This window comes from Pogoniulus pusillus, chromosome 36 (assembly GCF_015220805.1).
Source record: "Pogoniulus pusillus isolate bPogPus1 chromosome 36, bPogPus1.pri, whole genome shotgun sequence".
Classification (NCBI taxonomy): domain Eukaryota; kingdom Metazoa; phylum Chordata; class Aves; order Piciformes; family Lybiidae; genus Pogoniulus; species Pogoniulus pusillus.
The window spans coordinates 1,579,034-1,594,255 of NC_087299.1; the positions used below are offsets into that span (position 1 = coordinate 1,579,034).

General features: G+C 57.6%; 1 protein-coding gene across 19 annotated transcripts in view; it reads left to right on the top strand.

The window, feature by feature from the left end:
• EIF4G3 (eukaryotic translation initiation factor 4 gamma 3) overlaps window positions 1-15,222 on the top strand; it is a 216,756-nt gene that overhangs the window by 58,575 nt on the left and 142,959 nt on the right. For 16 of the 19 annotated variants that reach the window (XM_064172139.1, XM_064172137.1, XM_064172138.1 and 13 more), the window contains exons 2-3: window positions 808-883; window positions 10,611-10,754. In XM_064172139.1, the coding sequence (XP_064028209.1) occupies window positions 808-883; window positions 10,611-10,754 (220 nt within the window). The remainder of the gene's footprint in view (window positions 1-807; window positions 884-10,610; window positions 10,755-15,222) is intronic. The other 3 variants (XM_064172140.1, XM_064172150.1, XM_064172153.1) reach the window with 1 other exon arrangement.

Below are 15,222 nucleotides of genomic sequence, written 5' to 3' on the forward strand. Positions count from 1 at the left end.
GGTGGTCTTCAAGGCCAAATTGCATGAGGCCTTGGGCAGTTGAGTCTCGATGAGAGGTATCCCTGCCCACGGCAGAGGGCTTGCAGTAAATGATCTTAGGTCCCTTCCAGCCTGAGCCATCTCTGATTCTGTGAAGTACCTGCAGCCCTCTGGTTTATTCCACACAGATTCTGCCTCATGCGTTCAGTGCTTAAAGGCATTTTCCCTTCCCCCCCTCTTCCCCCCAGCCAAACCTCTCCAGTTTCAGGGGACCCTTTGCAGCTTTGCCTGTAAATAACCCTGCAGCAGATCCTCCAAACTGAAACTCTCTCTGGTCAGCCTCTTTTAGAGCCAGCTTTGGTGGGTGGGTGAGGAAAGGAGTCAGTGGCTGCAGAGGCAAACAAGGAAACAATTCTCACGCGCCCGCTGCGTGGTTGGCAGGACAGGAGCTGCCTTTGTCAGCAGTGCCCTGCTGACCAGCAGCCTTTGGCTCGCTCCGTGCCCAGGGCTTGGGGCTTTTTGTCCCCCTTACTCTCTAAAAACCAACCAAAACCCCAGGGAGTGGGGGACTCTCTGTGGCAGGGAGTGGGGGTCTCTGTGGCAGGGTTTGCAGCTGGGGCAGTGACCGGGTTGCTGTGGGTTTCTCTCGCTGGGCACTTTGGAAGCCAGGCTCTGCTCCTCTGCTGGATGACCCTGCAGGACCTGGTTGCACCTTGAGTACCTGGTAGGTGTTGGGGTATCTGCCTGAGTGTGGAGGGTGACCTGCCTGGCTGTGTGTGTCACCCACCCTCCCTTCCACGCTGCTTTCCTTGACCTGCTGTGTTGCAGGATCCCCCGAGGTGCTGTGCAGCAGCCCCTGGAGGAGAGGATCTTCACGCCCACCGTCTCCGCTGTCTACAGCACCGTGAGTATCCTGCTGCTCCGGGAGCTCTGAGGGGGTGGGGAGGGCTTGGAAACCACTGCAGTGAAACCCCACACAGCTTCCTTTGCTGGATCACAGAATCACAGAGTGCTGGGGTTGGAGGCACCTCTGGAGATCATTCAGCCCAACCCTGCTGCCAGGGCAGGGTCACCTAGAGAAGGTCACACAGGGAGCATGTCCAGGTGGGTTTGGAATGTCTCCAGAGACTCCACCACCTCTCTGGGCAGTCTGCTGCAGGGCTCTGTCACCCTTCGATGCAAGAAGCTCCTCCTCATATTGAGATGGAAGTTCTCCTGCTCAAGTCTGTGCCTGTCACCCCTTGGCCTGTCACTGGGCACTGCTGACCAAAGCCTGGCCCCATCCTCCTGCCGCCCCCCCTTGAAGTATTGATCAGCACTGCTGAGCTCCCCCTCAGGCTGCTGCTCTTCTCCAGCCTCCACAGCCCCAAATCTCTCAGCCCTTCCCTAGCACAGAGCTGTCCCAGGCCCCTCAGCACCTTGTTTTTGGTTGCATGTGAGTAGGAAAGAAAGGAACTTGAGGGGACTTTGGGGTCCCTTCCCCTTTCTGCTGAGTGTGGTTCGATCTAGCAGGGCTGAGAGAGACTTTTCCCTGAGTGCAAATGTTGCTGGCTGTGCTTCCAGTCCCTTCCCTGCCTCTCAAAGGCTGGCTGCTTGGAGTGCAGTGGTGGCTGCACCTCTCCAGTAGCTCCCTATCAGAGGAGCAATCGAGGCAGGTTTGTTTTGCACGTGAAACATTCCATCAGAGGGAGGCAGACAGGCTGAGGGCAGATTGGCTCTCTGGCATAGGTGCTCTGGGCTCACTGGCTGCAGAATTGTTTATAAAGCTTCATTCTGGAGGAAATTTAGCTTGGGAAGGTTTATTTGTCACCATATGATGCCATTTTCCTTTTATTCATTGCTCTGTTTTTTTCTCTCAGCTGGTGATAGCTGCAGCCCAGTGTTATTTATAAGCTTTGCTAAATCAGCACAGCCCTGGGAAAGTCCCATTTTGCTTTTCTGGTGGGACAGTGCAAACACTGCTCATGCCAACCTCCTCCTCTCCTGAAACTGCTCTTTAATTGTTTGGAGAACAGGAAGAAAAGTTGGAGATGGGAGAGGTTTGCTGCTTTCATGCAGCGCTGTGAAGCTGTTTAAAGGAATGCAGAAGCTGCTGTGTGAGGGTTTCTCCTGCCCCTCTTTGCTTCAGGAAGGGCTGAAGGGGATATGAGCTCCATCTGCTCCTGTGCAGAGCCCAGGCCTGCAGCATCTTTGGCCCCTTCCATTTTTGGGCTGTAGAGAAGAGTTCTGTGAGCATCTGGTGCTGCTGGAGTGGGTCCAGAGCAGGGCATGAAGAGGGCTGGAGAACCTCCTCTGTGGGGACAGGCTGGGAGAGTTGGGGATGTTCAGCCTGGAGATGAGAAGGCTGCAGGGAGAGCTTAGAGCAGCCTTGCAGTGCCTGAAGGGGCTGCAGGAGAGCTGGGGAGGCACTTGTGACAAAGGCTGGGAGTGGCAGGATGAGGGACAGTGGCTGTGAGCTGGGAGTGGAGATGAGGAAGAAATTGTTGGCAGTGAGGGTGGGGAGAGACTGGCACAGGTTGCCCAGGGAGGCTGTGGCAGCCTCCAGCCTGGAGGTGTTCAGGTCTGGGCTGGATGAGAGGCCTTGAGCAGCCTGGGCCAGTGGGAGGTGTCCCTGCCCATGGCAGGGGGCTGGAGCTGGATGATCTTTAAGGTCCCTTCCAACCCATGCTATGAGTCTGCAAATCTCTTCTACCACACAGACCTCTGCCAAGTGCTGCAGAGCCCAGCTTTGGCCAGGATTGAGTGCTGCAGATTTGTCCAGAACCCAGCAGGTCAAGAAAGGTGGAGGGAGAGAAACTCAGAGGGGTGACTCTGTAGTAGCAGAACTCCTGCTTATCCATGCATGGTCTGGTGGTCAGCCAGCAGTGATGTCCATCCCTGCCAGTTGGGATGCAGCTCTGGTGAGGGTCCAGCTTCTCTCACCTTAGCACATCAAGAAAACTCAAGATGTGAACTGTTTTGGGGTGGGTTGTTTGCTAAGCTTGTCCTCAGTGTCATGGATGTGCATGGCCCTGAAGAGGAGCAACTCCTGCACCAGTGCAGTTGAGGAGTGACCAGCTCCAAGGAGCAGGACCTGGGAGCGCTGAGGACAGCAAGTGCCCAGGACCCAGGAATGTGCCCTCATGGCCAAGAAGGCAAATGGTGTCCTGGGGTGGGGCATGAAGAAGAGTGTGGCCAGCAGGCCAAGGAAGGTTCTCCTGCCCCTCTACTCTGCCTTGGTGAGGCCACACCTGGAGTCCGGAGTCCTGAGTCCAGTTCTGGGCTCCCCAGTTCAAGAGAGACAAAGAACTGCTGGAGAGAGTCCAGGGGAGGCTGCAGAGCTGCTGAGGGGCCTGGAGCAGCTCTGTGAGGAGCAAAGGCTGAGAGCCCTGGGGCTGAGAGCCTGCAGAAGAGCAGCCCCAGAGGGGAGCTGAGCAATGCTCAGCAAGAGCTAAAGGAGCTGTGGGGCGCAGGAGGCTGGGGCCAGATTCCTGTCAGTGGTGCCCAGGGACAGGACAAGGGGCAGGGGGCACAAAGTGGAACCCAGGAGGTTCCATGTGACCAGGAGGAGCAACTTCCTTGGTGTGAGGGTGCTGGAGGCCTGGAGCAGGCTGCTCTGAGTGGTTGTGGAGCCTCCTTGTGTGGAGAGCTTCCAACTCCTCCGTGCCATTGCGCTCCTGGGCAAGCTGCTGTGGGTGCCCTGCTTTAGCAGAGACATTGGCCTGGAAGATCTGCAGAGATCCCTTCCAACCCCCACCTGGCTGGGATTTGGTGCTTCTAGGTGTCCCCATCCATCTGTATGGATGCAGAGGCCCACAAAGTATACAAACAGCTCTGGTAAATAATTCAGTGTGGTTTAGCTGGTGAATGCTCCTCACAATCCTCCAGAGCTCCTTTAAAACTGTCAGGATGCTTTCTTTTTTGGGGGGTGGGGGGAAGCAGGGGATTTTTCCCCCCTTCTTTCCTCCAGTGCCATAATTCAGGTGCCTGCAGGGAAAATATGACTGTAAGAATTTAAACGAATGTAAAATAGAAAAGCAACTGTGAAGAATGAACCTAAAATAGCATTTTCAGGGTGGAAAAATATCCCTGCTTGCTGTGGTACAGGAATAGAAGGCAGGGCTGGGGGCAGCTTGGTTCTAGGCTGGAAGAAGAGACAAGTTGGAGAGAAAAATTCCATGGTTTAGGGAAAGGAAAAGAACTTTCCAGCTAGCTTCATTCTGAGCTTCTGTTTGAAGCTCTTGGCAGGCTGGGGATTGGGAGTGAGTGCTGGAAAGAGTGAGCTGGGCTGGAAGAGGCACATGGGTGGTCTGGGGTCCTGCAGAGGGCCAGTCACCATCAGTCCTTGTGACACAAGGAGCTGGAGGTGTGGGTGTGCAGCAGGCAGGGCAGGGTTTAGCTGATGGTTCCTGTAGTTGGTTTGTCTGTGTCTCACAAAAATGCCATCAGGTGAAGGTGTTGGTGGCTGTTGGTGAGCCCAAGCTGGCAGGAGTGGCTGGCACCCCTCAGGCTGTGCTGCCAGCCAGACCTGAACAGGCTGCAGGGTTGGGCAGAGGAACCTCATGAAGTTCAACTAGACAAGGGTAGGGTCCTGCCCCTGGGGAAGAACAACCTCCTGCAGGAGCACAGCTGAGGGGGGAGCTGCTGGGAAGCAGCTCCAAGGAGAAGGACCTGAGGTGCTGGGGGGCAGCAAGTGCCCAGGAGACAGCAATGTGCCCCTGTGGCCAAGAAGGGCAGTAGTGTCCTGGGGAGCATGAAGAAGAGTGTGGGCAGCAGGTCATAGATGCAGGTTGTCCTCTCCCTCTACTCTGTCCTGGTGAGGCCACATCTGGAAACCTGGGTCCAGTTCTGGGCTCCCCAGTTCCAGAAAGACAGGGAGCTGCTGGAGGGGGTCCAGTGGAATCTGGGAAGCTGGGCCTGGAGCAGCTCTGTGAGGAGCAAAGGCTGAGAGCCCTGGGGCTGAGAGCCTGGAGCAGAGCAGCCCCAGAGGGGAGCTGAGCAATGCTCAGCAAGAGCTAAAGGAGCTGTGAGGAGCAAGAGGCTGGGGGCAGACTCTTGCCAGAGAGGTAGGAGCTGCCCCACCCCTGGAACCATTCCAGGCGAGGTTGTTTGGGGCTCTGAGCACCCTGCTCTCGTTGCAGATGTTCTTGCTGAGTGCAGGGGGTTGGACCTGATGAACTTGGAAGGTCTCATTGCAGGACTCTGACAGTGCCTCCTGGATGGAAGCTGCTTAGAAGCAAGTGTGGGTTTGCTGTCCCTGTCTGGGGGAAAGTGGTGCATGGAGCCTTGAGGTGTAGCCTTCAGCAGAGGTCCTGCAGCATGGCCAGGGCCTAGCTGCTTTTAATTGTCTGTGTCAGAGTCTCACTGTGCTTCTCTGGAGCAGATGCCACCTTGTGTCAGGTACCCAGCTCAGTGCCAGCTGCTGGTGCTGAAGGCAAAGGGACAGTGAGGTACTGATGAACCTGCCAGGTCCAGATTTGTAGCTCCATCATTCATCTCTTCAGGTGTCCATTGGGTGGCTTTTGTGCAGTGGGGTGCCCACTGGTGTCCCCCCCCCAGTAACTTCACAGCCTGCAGAGGCACTGAGATATGTCCTTCAGAGGCACCTTCTGTAGGGAAGAGCTTAGAGAGCTGCAGCCACTCTCTGTGGTGGGAAGGATCTGGGTCAGGAGGTGACTCCTTCCCTGTCCAGCTGCAGTGAATGCAAGGGGGACCCTTGGAAGCTGTGTGCCAGCCCCAGTGGATGGATGGAATGTTGGAAGCAAAGAGGTTCTGTCCATGGCTGAACCCTCTCTAGGGAGGGATTTTGTGTAGAGAGAGATCAGCTCTTGATGAGAAGCTGTCACCCTGGCTTGGCCTGCAGCTGCCCCAACCCTTATGATCTGACCTGAAGGTGTCATGGGCGTGGTGGACATGGGCATGCAGCTGAGTACTTGGAGGGGGAAGATAATGCAGACCTTGGGAGAAATCACAGTGCTTGGGGTGAGAAGTGACCTCTGGAGATCATCGTCCAACTGCCCTACCAAAGCAGGATCACCCAGGGCGGGTCATAAGGGAGGGCTTGAGCAGCTGCTGCTGGGGCAGGCAGAGTGGTGGCGGTGCTGGTGGTGGTGCTGCTGCTGGGGCAGGCAGAGTGGTGGCGGTGCTGGTGGTGCTGCTGCTGGGGCAGGCAGAGTGGTGGCGGTGCTGGTGGTGGTGCTGCTGCTGGGGCAGGCAGAGTGGTGGCGGTGCTGGTGGTGGTGCTGCTGCTGGGGCAGGCAGAGTGGTGGCGGTGCTGGTGGTGCTGCTGCTGCAGGCAGAGTGGTGGCGGTGCTGGTGGTGCTGCTGCTGGAGCAGGTGGCGCAGTGGTGGTGCTGCTGCTGGGGCAGATGGAGCAGTGGTGCTGCTGCTGCTGGGGCAGATGGAGCAGTGGTGCTGCTGCTGGGGCAGATGGAGCGGTGGTGCTGGGGCAGATGGAGCAGTGGTGCTGGGGCAGATGAAGCGGTGGTGCTGCTGCTGGGGCAGATGGCGCAGTGCTGGTGCTGCTGCTGGGGCAGATGGAGCAGTGGTGCTGGGGCAGATGAAGCGGTGGTGCTGCTGCTGCTGGGGCAGATGGAGCAGTGGTGCTGGGGCAGATGGAGCGGTGGTGGTGCTGCTGCTGGGGCAGATGGCGCAGTGCTGGTGCTGCTGCTGGGGCAGATGGAGCAGTGCTGGTGCTGCTGGGGCAGATGGAGCAGTGCTGGTGCTGCTGCTGGGGCAGATGGAGCAGTGCTGGTGCTGCTGCTGGGGCAGATGGAGCAGTGGTGCTACTGCTGGGGCAGATGGAGCACTGCTGGTGCTGCTGCTGGAGCAGATGGAGCAGTGCTGGTGCTGCTGCTGGGGCAGATGGAGCAGTGCTGGTGCTGCTGGGGCAGATGGAGCAGTGCTGGTGCTGCTGGGGCAGATGGAGCAGTGCTGGTGCTGCTGCTGGGGCAGATGGAGCAGTGCTGGTGCTGCTGCTGGGGCAGATGGAGCAGCAATGCTGCTGCTGCTGCCGGGGCAGGCAGAACGGCACTGGTGGTGGTGCTGCTGCTGCTGGGGCAGGCAGAGTGGCACTGGTGGTGCTGCTGCTGCTGGGGCAGGCAGTGCAGCACTGGTGGTGCTGCTGCTGCTGGGGCAGGCAGAGTGGCACTGGTGGTGATGCTGCTGCTGGGGCAGGCAGAGTGGCACTGGTGGTGCTGCTGCTGCTGGGGCAGGCAGTGCAGCACTGGTGACACTGGTGGTGCTGCTGGGGCAGGCAGAGTGGCACTGGTGGTGGTGGTGCTGGGGCAGGCAGAGCAGTACTGGTGGTGCTGCTGCTGGGGCAGGCAGAGTGGCACTGGTGGTGGTGCTGCTGCTGGGGCAGGCAGAGCGGCACTGGTGGTGGTGCTGCTGCTGGGGCAGGCAGAGTGGCACTGGTGGTGGTGCTGCTGCTGCCGGGGCAGGCAGAGCGGTGCTGGTGGTGGTGGTGCTGCTGCTGGCAGGGCAGCTCATCTTGGTCTCTTGTGTGTCCATGAAGGCTTTGCTGGCCTTGGGCCTACCCTGGTAGGACTTCTGTCAGCCGTGGCCCAGTGTCTTGTGCCCAGCCACCAGGCTGGTCTCATTTTCTGCCTTTTTTGTTGCCTTCATTAAGCTTTCAAGGAAGTTTCATTAGGTCCAGACCTGTGTCCTCAGTGTGTCTGTGACACATGAGTGTCCCATGGACCTTTGGCTTCCAGAGTCCTGCAGCCTTCAGCTAATGCCAGCCCAGGTTGTGCCCATGCTCTGATCTCCCAAGAGGCCTGGTGAGTGCTCGTATGGACCTGGATGGTGTTGGTGTCCCTGTGCCCTTGTCAGACAGCTCTGTGGGCCTGGATGCTGTTGGAGATCAGAGGATTTTGAGTGGCCTGGGCTGGAGGAGCAAGAGCCATTGAGAGCATGGAGAGATGAGGGGCAGCAGTGTCTGGAGTGCTTCAGCTGTGTTAAAATAGCCTCTTTTCTCCTCAAGAAGTGACAGTCAAGGGGGCACCCTGGTGCTGAGGACACCCTCACCCTGGCAGGCCATCGACAGCAGTGGCTTCCTTGTTTTCATGGTGCCTTTCCTTCTTCTTTACTCCACTGCTTGCTATCCATCGTGACTCGATCAGGGCTCTTCAGCAGGACCTCTGTGGAGAGGATGAGGGCAGTGGTTTGAAACTGGAGCAGGACAGGTTTAGGTTGGACACCAGGGGGAAGTTCTGCACAGTGATGGTGGTGAGACACTGGAGCAGGCTGCCCAGGGAGGTGTTTGAGGCCCCATCCCTGGAGACACTCAAGCTCAGACTTGCTGTGTCCCTGTGCAGCCTGCTCTAGTTGGTGGTGTCCCTGCTGTGACTGCAGGGGGTTGGACAGGATGACCCTGAGGGACACTTTTAAGCAGCAGCCACCACTTGATTGGCATGAAAGGTCTCTCAGGGTAGTCTCAGAAGCCATGCAGGGGACTTTGGTTGTCCTGGGGCTGGGATGTGGGAAGGTTTCTGATGCTGTCTGCACTGCTGGTTCTGGCTGTGTGCTCCCACCTGCCAGGCTGGAGCAGGCAAAGGAAAGAGATGATCCTCCTGGGCAAGGGAATGAGGCAGCTGGGGATGGAGGATGAGGTTCCCTGCCCTGACCCACCCTTTCCTCTGCTGAGCAGCAGGGTGCTGTAAATCTTCCTGCAGTGAACAGTTCTGGCTTGCTGCCAGGCCTGGAGAAATGGAAGTTCTGGCTGCTGGTGCAGCTGTTTTAGTGGGTTAGGTAATGGAACAAGAGGCCTGGACTCTGGGAGTGCAGTAAAATGAAGTGGAGAAGGCATTTTAGACCTGGACTCAGTGACTTCTACCCTGGAGCTTGCTGCTAGTGCCCTGTGTAGATCAAGGGCCAGGAATTTCCTTCTGCCTTCTCTTCTGATGGTGGCACCCAGGGCAGATCTGCCAGCGCTGAGTTGTGTGCAGTGGCTGGGGGGTGTCACCCTGTGGCTCTGGGGTTCTTGGCTTCCTTTGGTTCTCCTTTTCAGCTGGAGTGACCACAGAAAAGTGTATTTGCAGAGGCAGGGGAAGTGTGGCTGTATGCATTACACAGACCTTTGCTTTCTACCTGTCTGCTGTGGTGCCTGGAGAACAGGGCTGGTGAGGAGCAGCTGAGGATGTTCACCCTGCAGAAGAGGAGGCTGTGGAGAGACCTCATTGATCTCTGCAACTCCCTGAAAGGAGGTTGGAGCCAAGTAGGAGTTGGGCTCTTCTCCCATGGAAGATGCAATAGGACAAGGGGAAGCAACCTCAAGTTGCCCCAGGAGAGGCTTAGGTTGACCATGAGGAACAATTCCTTCCCTTTGAGGGTTGTCATGACCTGGCCCAGGCTGCCCAGGGCAGTGGTGGTGCAGTCCCCATCCCCGCAGGGGGTTCAAAGCTGTGTAGATGTGGTGCTGAGGGACATGGTTTAGTGGTGCCCTGACAGTGCTGGGCACTGAATGCTCTGAGAGGTCTCTTCCAAGCCAAACAATTCCCTGATTGTCTTCTGTAATTCTCTGTTTGAAGCCCTTGCAGCAGCAGCCTGAGCCCTGAGCTGGTCCTCTGCTGTCAGTTCATTTCCCAACCTGTTTCTGTTCTGCCCAGTGTTGATCAGCAGAAGCAGAGAGCAGAGATGAATGTGGACAAGACCTGCCCATGAACTGTCTGTTTCAGCCTTCTCTTGTGGCAGGCCCTTCAGGCAGCAGGGCCTCTTTGCACTCCTGCCCTCCTGAGCTGCAGAGCACTGTGCAGCTTTTCCCCTGGTCCATTTCTGGGGCACTGCCAATGTGCATCCCCTTGCAGAGTCACAGCCTTGGCTGAAATGGTTTGCAAGGGGAGGAGAAGGAGATCCCAGATCTAAAGGCAAAGGCAGATTGCAAAACAAGCCTGCAGTGGTGAAATTCCTACCTGCTTCCCCCAGTGACTCCAGCTGATATTGCTGCTTTCTGAGCCTTCCTGCATCACAGAATTGTCTGGCTTGGAAAAGCTCTCCAAGATCTTGGAGTCCAACCATGAGCCCAGCACCACCATGGCCACCAAACCCTGTCCCCAAGTGCCATGGCCACAGCTTTCTTGAACACCTCCAGGGCTGGGGACTCCACCACCTCCCTGGGCAGCCTGTGCCAGTGCCTGGACACTCTTGCAAGACAGAAATTGTTCTTCGTGGCCAACCTGAATCTCCTCTGGTTCAGCTTGAGACCATTTTGTCTTGTTCTGTCACCTGACATGAGGGAGAAGAGCCCAACCCCCACCTGGCTCCAACGTCCTCTCAGGGAGCTGCAGAGAGCAATGAGCTCTCTCCTCAGCCTCCTTTTCTCCAGCCTAAACCCCTCCAGTGCCCTCAGCTGCTCCTCCCCAGTCCTGTTCTCCAGACCCTCCCCCAGCTTTGCTGCCCTTCTCTGGGCCTTCCCCAGCCCCTCAGTGTCCTTCTTGCAGCTGGGGACCCTGAGTGGCTTGCACAGCCTTTCCTTTAGCAGCAGTGATGGGATGGTGAGCTCCAGGGGAGGGCTTGGGCTCAGTGATCTCCAGGGTCTCTTCCAACCTCAGCAGCTGTTTTCTGTCTGTGGGTGAAGCTGCTGCTAGCTGCTGTCTGCAGAAGATGACAGGATCTACACAGCCTGCATTACTAATACTGTGTTTTACTAACAGTTTATCTCCACACAGGTAACCCAAGTAGCAAGACAGCCTGGTCCTCCTGCCCCATCCCCTTACACTGCACATGAGATAAACAAGGGACACCCAAACCTTGCTGCGACGCCACCGGGACATGCGGCGTCCCCTGGGCTCTCACAGGTAAGAGCTGCCCTGCAGGCAGAGCCTCCCCAGCCTGCAGGCAGAGCCTCCCAGCCTGCAGGCAGAGCCTCCCAGCCTGCCTCTGCTGCTCCTCTCAGCCTTGCTGGCCCAGGTGGCACCCAGGGCCCTGTCTGTCCAAGCCTGATGAGCGAGTGACGGCTTCGTGCGGCGCGATCCCGGCGCTGACCTGCAGGCAGCTGCTGCTGGGTGGTTCTGTAACGAACCAAAGCCATCTCAGACGTGGAAGATGCTCAGGGCTGGTGGGGCAGGCTGCTGCAGGCCTCACACCATGTTAGATGCTCTCTGCCAGGGGTTTGCCATGGCCATGCTTTGCAGAGGGTGCTGTGGTGCTGTGCTTGTCTAAGGAGAGGGATTGGCGGTTGATGGGTGCTGGTGGAGGGGATGCAGAGAGTGCAGCAGGGCAGAGGAGGAGCAGTGGCAGCAGGAGTGGTGGAGCAGTGAGGTCTGTGGAGTAAGCTGGGCCCTGTGTAGTCTTCAGGAGCTGAACATTTTGCAGGACTGACCTGAGAGTGGAGAAGCTTCTCTTCAGAAATGGGCACAAGCAACACAGAGAGGTTCTGATCCCCCTCTACTGTGCCCTGTTGAAGCCAGCTCTGGAGTCCTGTGTCCAGTGCTGGGCTCCCCAGATCAAGAGAGACAGGGAACTGCTGGAGAGAGTCCAGTGAGGGCTGCAGAGCTGCTGAGGGGCCTGGAGCAGCTCTGTGAGGAGCAAAGGCTGAGAGCCCTGGGCCCAGGAGCCTGCAGAAGAGCAGCCCCAGAGGGGAGCTGAGCAATGCTCAGCAAGAGCTGAAGGAGCTGTGGGGGCCAAGAGGCTGGGGCCAGACTCTTGTCAGAGTTGTTCAGAGACAGGACAAGGGGCAGAGGGCACAAACTGGTTGTGGAGCCTCCTTGTGTGGAGAGCTTCCAACCTCCCCTGGCCACTGTGCTCTGGGCAAGCTGCTGTGGGTGCCCTGCTTTAGCAGAGGGTTGGCCTGGATGATCCCCAGAGGTCCCTTCCAACCCCTGCGGTTCTGTAGGTCACAGAAAGAGTGGGGATGAGAGACAGGGAATTGAGGAGGATGAGGAAGGCTGTGAAATGTGAGGCAGAGGAAAGCTTTTGGGTGCTGTTTGCTCTTGCTTACTTTCCACCAGTAAAGGAGGAGAGGCTGAGCAGGTCAGCTGGGAAGCAGTGAGGTTTCCTCCTGAAGATGATGATGGGTGGGGAGGCAGCAGAAGCAGAGTGTCCTGAGTGTGCCACAGTGCTGCATGAGCACAGGGCAGTCCTCTGCCAGCCCCTTCAGCTGGGCTGAAACGTTAAACTGCTGCTGACCTTTGGGGCTGGCAGATGGAGGAGAGCAGCAAGGTTGTGTCAGGAGCTCTGCACCTTGCTGCTGCAGCATCCAGCTGAGACTGGGTGGGAGAAGTGAAACTGGAGGTCATTCTGGACCATGTGTCAGTGCCCACCCCTGAGAGGGTGGTGCTGGGGAGGGTGGAGGGACACTGGCACAGGTTGCCCAGGGAGGTTGTGGATGCCCCCTCTGGCCTCTTGACCAGTCAGCCTCACCTCCATGCCTGGAAAAACAGTGGAGCAGCTCCTTCTGGAGGGCATCAGAAGGCACTTGGAAGAGAAGAAGGTGGTCAGGAGTAGTCAGCATGGATTCACCAAGGGGAAGTCCTGCTTGGCTAACCTGATAGCATTCTGTGATGCCAGAACTGAATGGGCAGATGCAGGGAGAGCAGTGGATGTAGTCTGCATTGACCTTAGCATGGCCTTTGATGCTGTCTCCCATGACATCCTGGGGAGCCAGCTCAGGAAGTGAGGGATGGAAGTGCAGGCAGTGAGATGGATTAGGAACTGGTTGCAAGATAAGAGTTCAAAGAGTGGTGATCAGTGGTGCCAGGTCCAGCTGGAGAGCTGGAACCAGTGGAGTCCCCCAGGGATCAGTGCTGGGGCCAGTCCTGTTCTGCATCTTCATCAATGCCATTGTTGAGGGCACAGACAGGCAGAGTCTGCTCAGCAAGATTGCTGATGAGACCAAATTGGGAGGCTTGGCTGAGAGAGCTGCAGGCTGTGAGGCCATCCAGAGAGCCCTGGGCACAGAGGGACCAAATGAGGCCCAACAAGGCCAAGGGCAGAGTCCTGCACCTGGGGAGGAAGAATGAACTGCAGCAGCACAGGCAGGAGGTGACTGCTGGAGAGCAGCCCCAGGGAGAGGGACCTGGCAGTGCTGGGGGAGAGCATCCCTGGCACAGCAAAGTGCCCTGGGGCCAAGAGGGCAGTGGAGTCCTGGGGGCATTCAGCAGAGGGTGTCCAGCAGATGCAGGGAGGTTCTCCTCCCCCTCTGCTCTGCCCTGGGGAGACCTCATCTTGAGTAGTGCCTTCAGTTTGGGCTCCCCAGGTGAAGAGGGACAGGGATCTGCTGGAGAGGGTCCAGCGGAGGCTACGAGGCTGCTGAGGGGACTGGAGCAGTGCCTGGTGAGGAGAGGCTGAGGGCCCTGGGGCTGCTTAGTCTGGAGAAGACTGAGAGGGAATTGAATCAATGTATATCAGTATCTGAGGGCTGGGGGTCAGGAGGGGGGGACAGGCTCTGCTCACTGCTCCCTGGCACAGGACAAGCAGCAATGGATGGAAGCTGCAGCACAGGAGGTTGCAGCTCAGCACAAGGGGGAACTTCTTGCCTGGAAGGGTCCCAGAGCCCTGGCACAGGCTGCCCAGGGAGGTTGTGGAGTCTCCTTCTCTGGGGCCTTTCCAGGCCTGTCTGGATGTGTTCCTGTGTGCCTTGAGCTAGCTTGGATGGTCCTGCTCTGGCAGGGGTTGGACTGGATGAGCTCTTTGTGTCCCTTCCAACCCCTGACATCTGTGAACCTCCCTGGAGGTGTTGAAGGCCAGGCTGGGTGAGGCCTTGAGCAAGCTGTGCTGGTGGGAGGTGTCCCTGCCCATGGCAGGGGATTGGCACTGGATGATCTTTGAGGTCCCTTCCATCCCTTCCTGTGATTTGTGGAGTGGGAGAGGAGAGGCTGCAGTTACCTGTTTGTGATCCCACCTGGCTCACAGGCATCAGCCCACAGTGCTGGAGCTGTGCCTCGCCCTGGTGCTGCTGGGTGCTGGGGCTGAGGTCTCTGCTTTGAAGCCTGAGGCTGAGGCAGTGAGGGAGAGCACAGCAGGGCTGCAGAGCCAGCCCCAGAGCCAGCTCTGGCTTCTGTCATCTGTCAGCAAACTGACTGCTGGCAAAGCTCACCCACAGAGGAGGCTGCTGGTGTGGGGAGGGAAGGAGGAGAACATTCTAGGCAGCCTCTTCCACAGAATCCCTAACCAAGGGATTTTTCCTTCCACTGCTATTTGGCTGTTGACTCAGTGCAGGCACAGGAGTGCCAAAGCTCCTCTCCAGGCCTCTCCTGCCTTGCCCTGCCCTGCCCTGCCCTGCTGGCTGTCAGCACCTTGAGGATGCTCCTCAGACTGTGTCTCCACCACGCTGCTGAGGAGCACCTTGACATTATGTCCTCCATGGCAGCTCAGGGAGGATCTTTGTGCTCTGACAGTGTGGGGCTGGCCCTTGTGTGCTTGGGAGAGGAAGGGAAAATCAGAGAATGGCCTGCAAAGGCTCATGAAAAGCAAGTCTGGAACCAGGAGAGGGAGACTGGAACTGCAGAGGAGAAAATTCTTTACACTGAGGGTGGGGAGAGCCTGGCCCAGGCTGCCCAGAGGGGTGGTGAATGCTTCACCCCTGGACCCACTGCAGGTCAGGGTGCTTGGGGCTCTGAGCAGATGTCCCTGCTGACCGCAGGGGGTTGGTCTGGATGAGCTCCAGAAGTCCCTTCCCACCCAAACCAGCCTGGGCTAAGATCCAAGGTTAAAAGCTTGGCCAAGCCTCAGTCATTGAGCAGTTTTGGGACTGCAGGGGGGTGAGGCCTGGGCAGATTTGCCTAAGGGACTCCTGCAAGGCTGAAATTGGGTAGCAAAGGCTCTAACACAGAGGGTTCTGTTAATGCCCAGCACTTGCTGGCCTCTGAGCAGGTGCATTGACTCTTGTGGGGTCCCATCAGTTGGCTCTCACTTATCACTGGAGGTGGTGGAGGAGAATCAAACTGGAAGTGCCTGCACATGGGACACTTCCACCAGTAAGGCTCAGAAGGGACTCAGGACTTGCCATGAGCAGGTGCAGGGTAGGCTGTCTCCAGAGGAAGTTTTCCATCCCTGTGTCCTATCAGGGGCTTGGGAAAACTGAAGTGCTTTGGGATTTTGACACTAGGATTCGGAATCTTCTTCTGTCCATCTCCCTCTGACCCCTGCCAGGTGCTAAGTTTTGTGTTCCAGCATGGTGAGAGGTGTCCCAGTTGAGCAGGGTGGTGCTTGGAAGGGGCTGTCCTGGGAGAGATGCTCTTGAACATCTTTGTCAGCCACATGGGCAGTGGCATTGAGGTACCTCAGCAGGTCTGCTGATGACACCACCTGTGAGGTGAGCTGGGC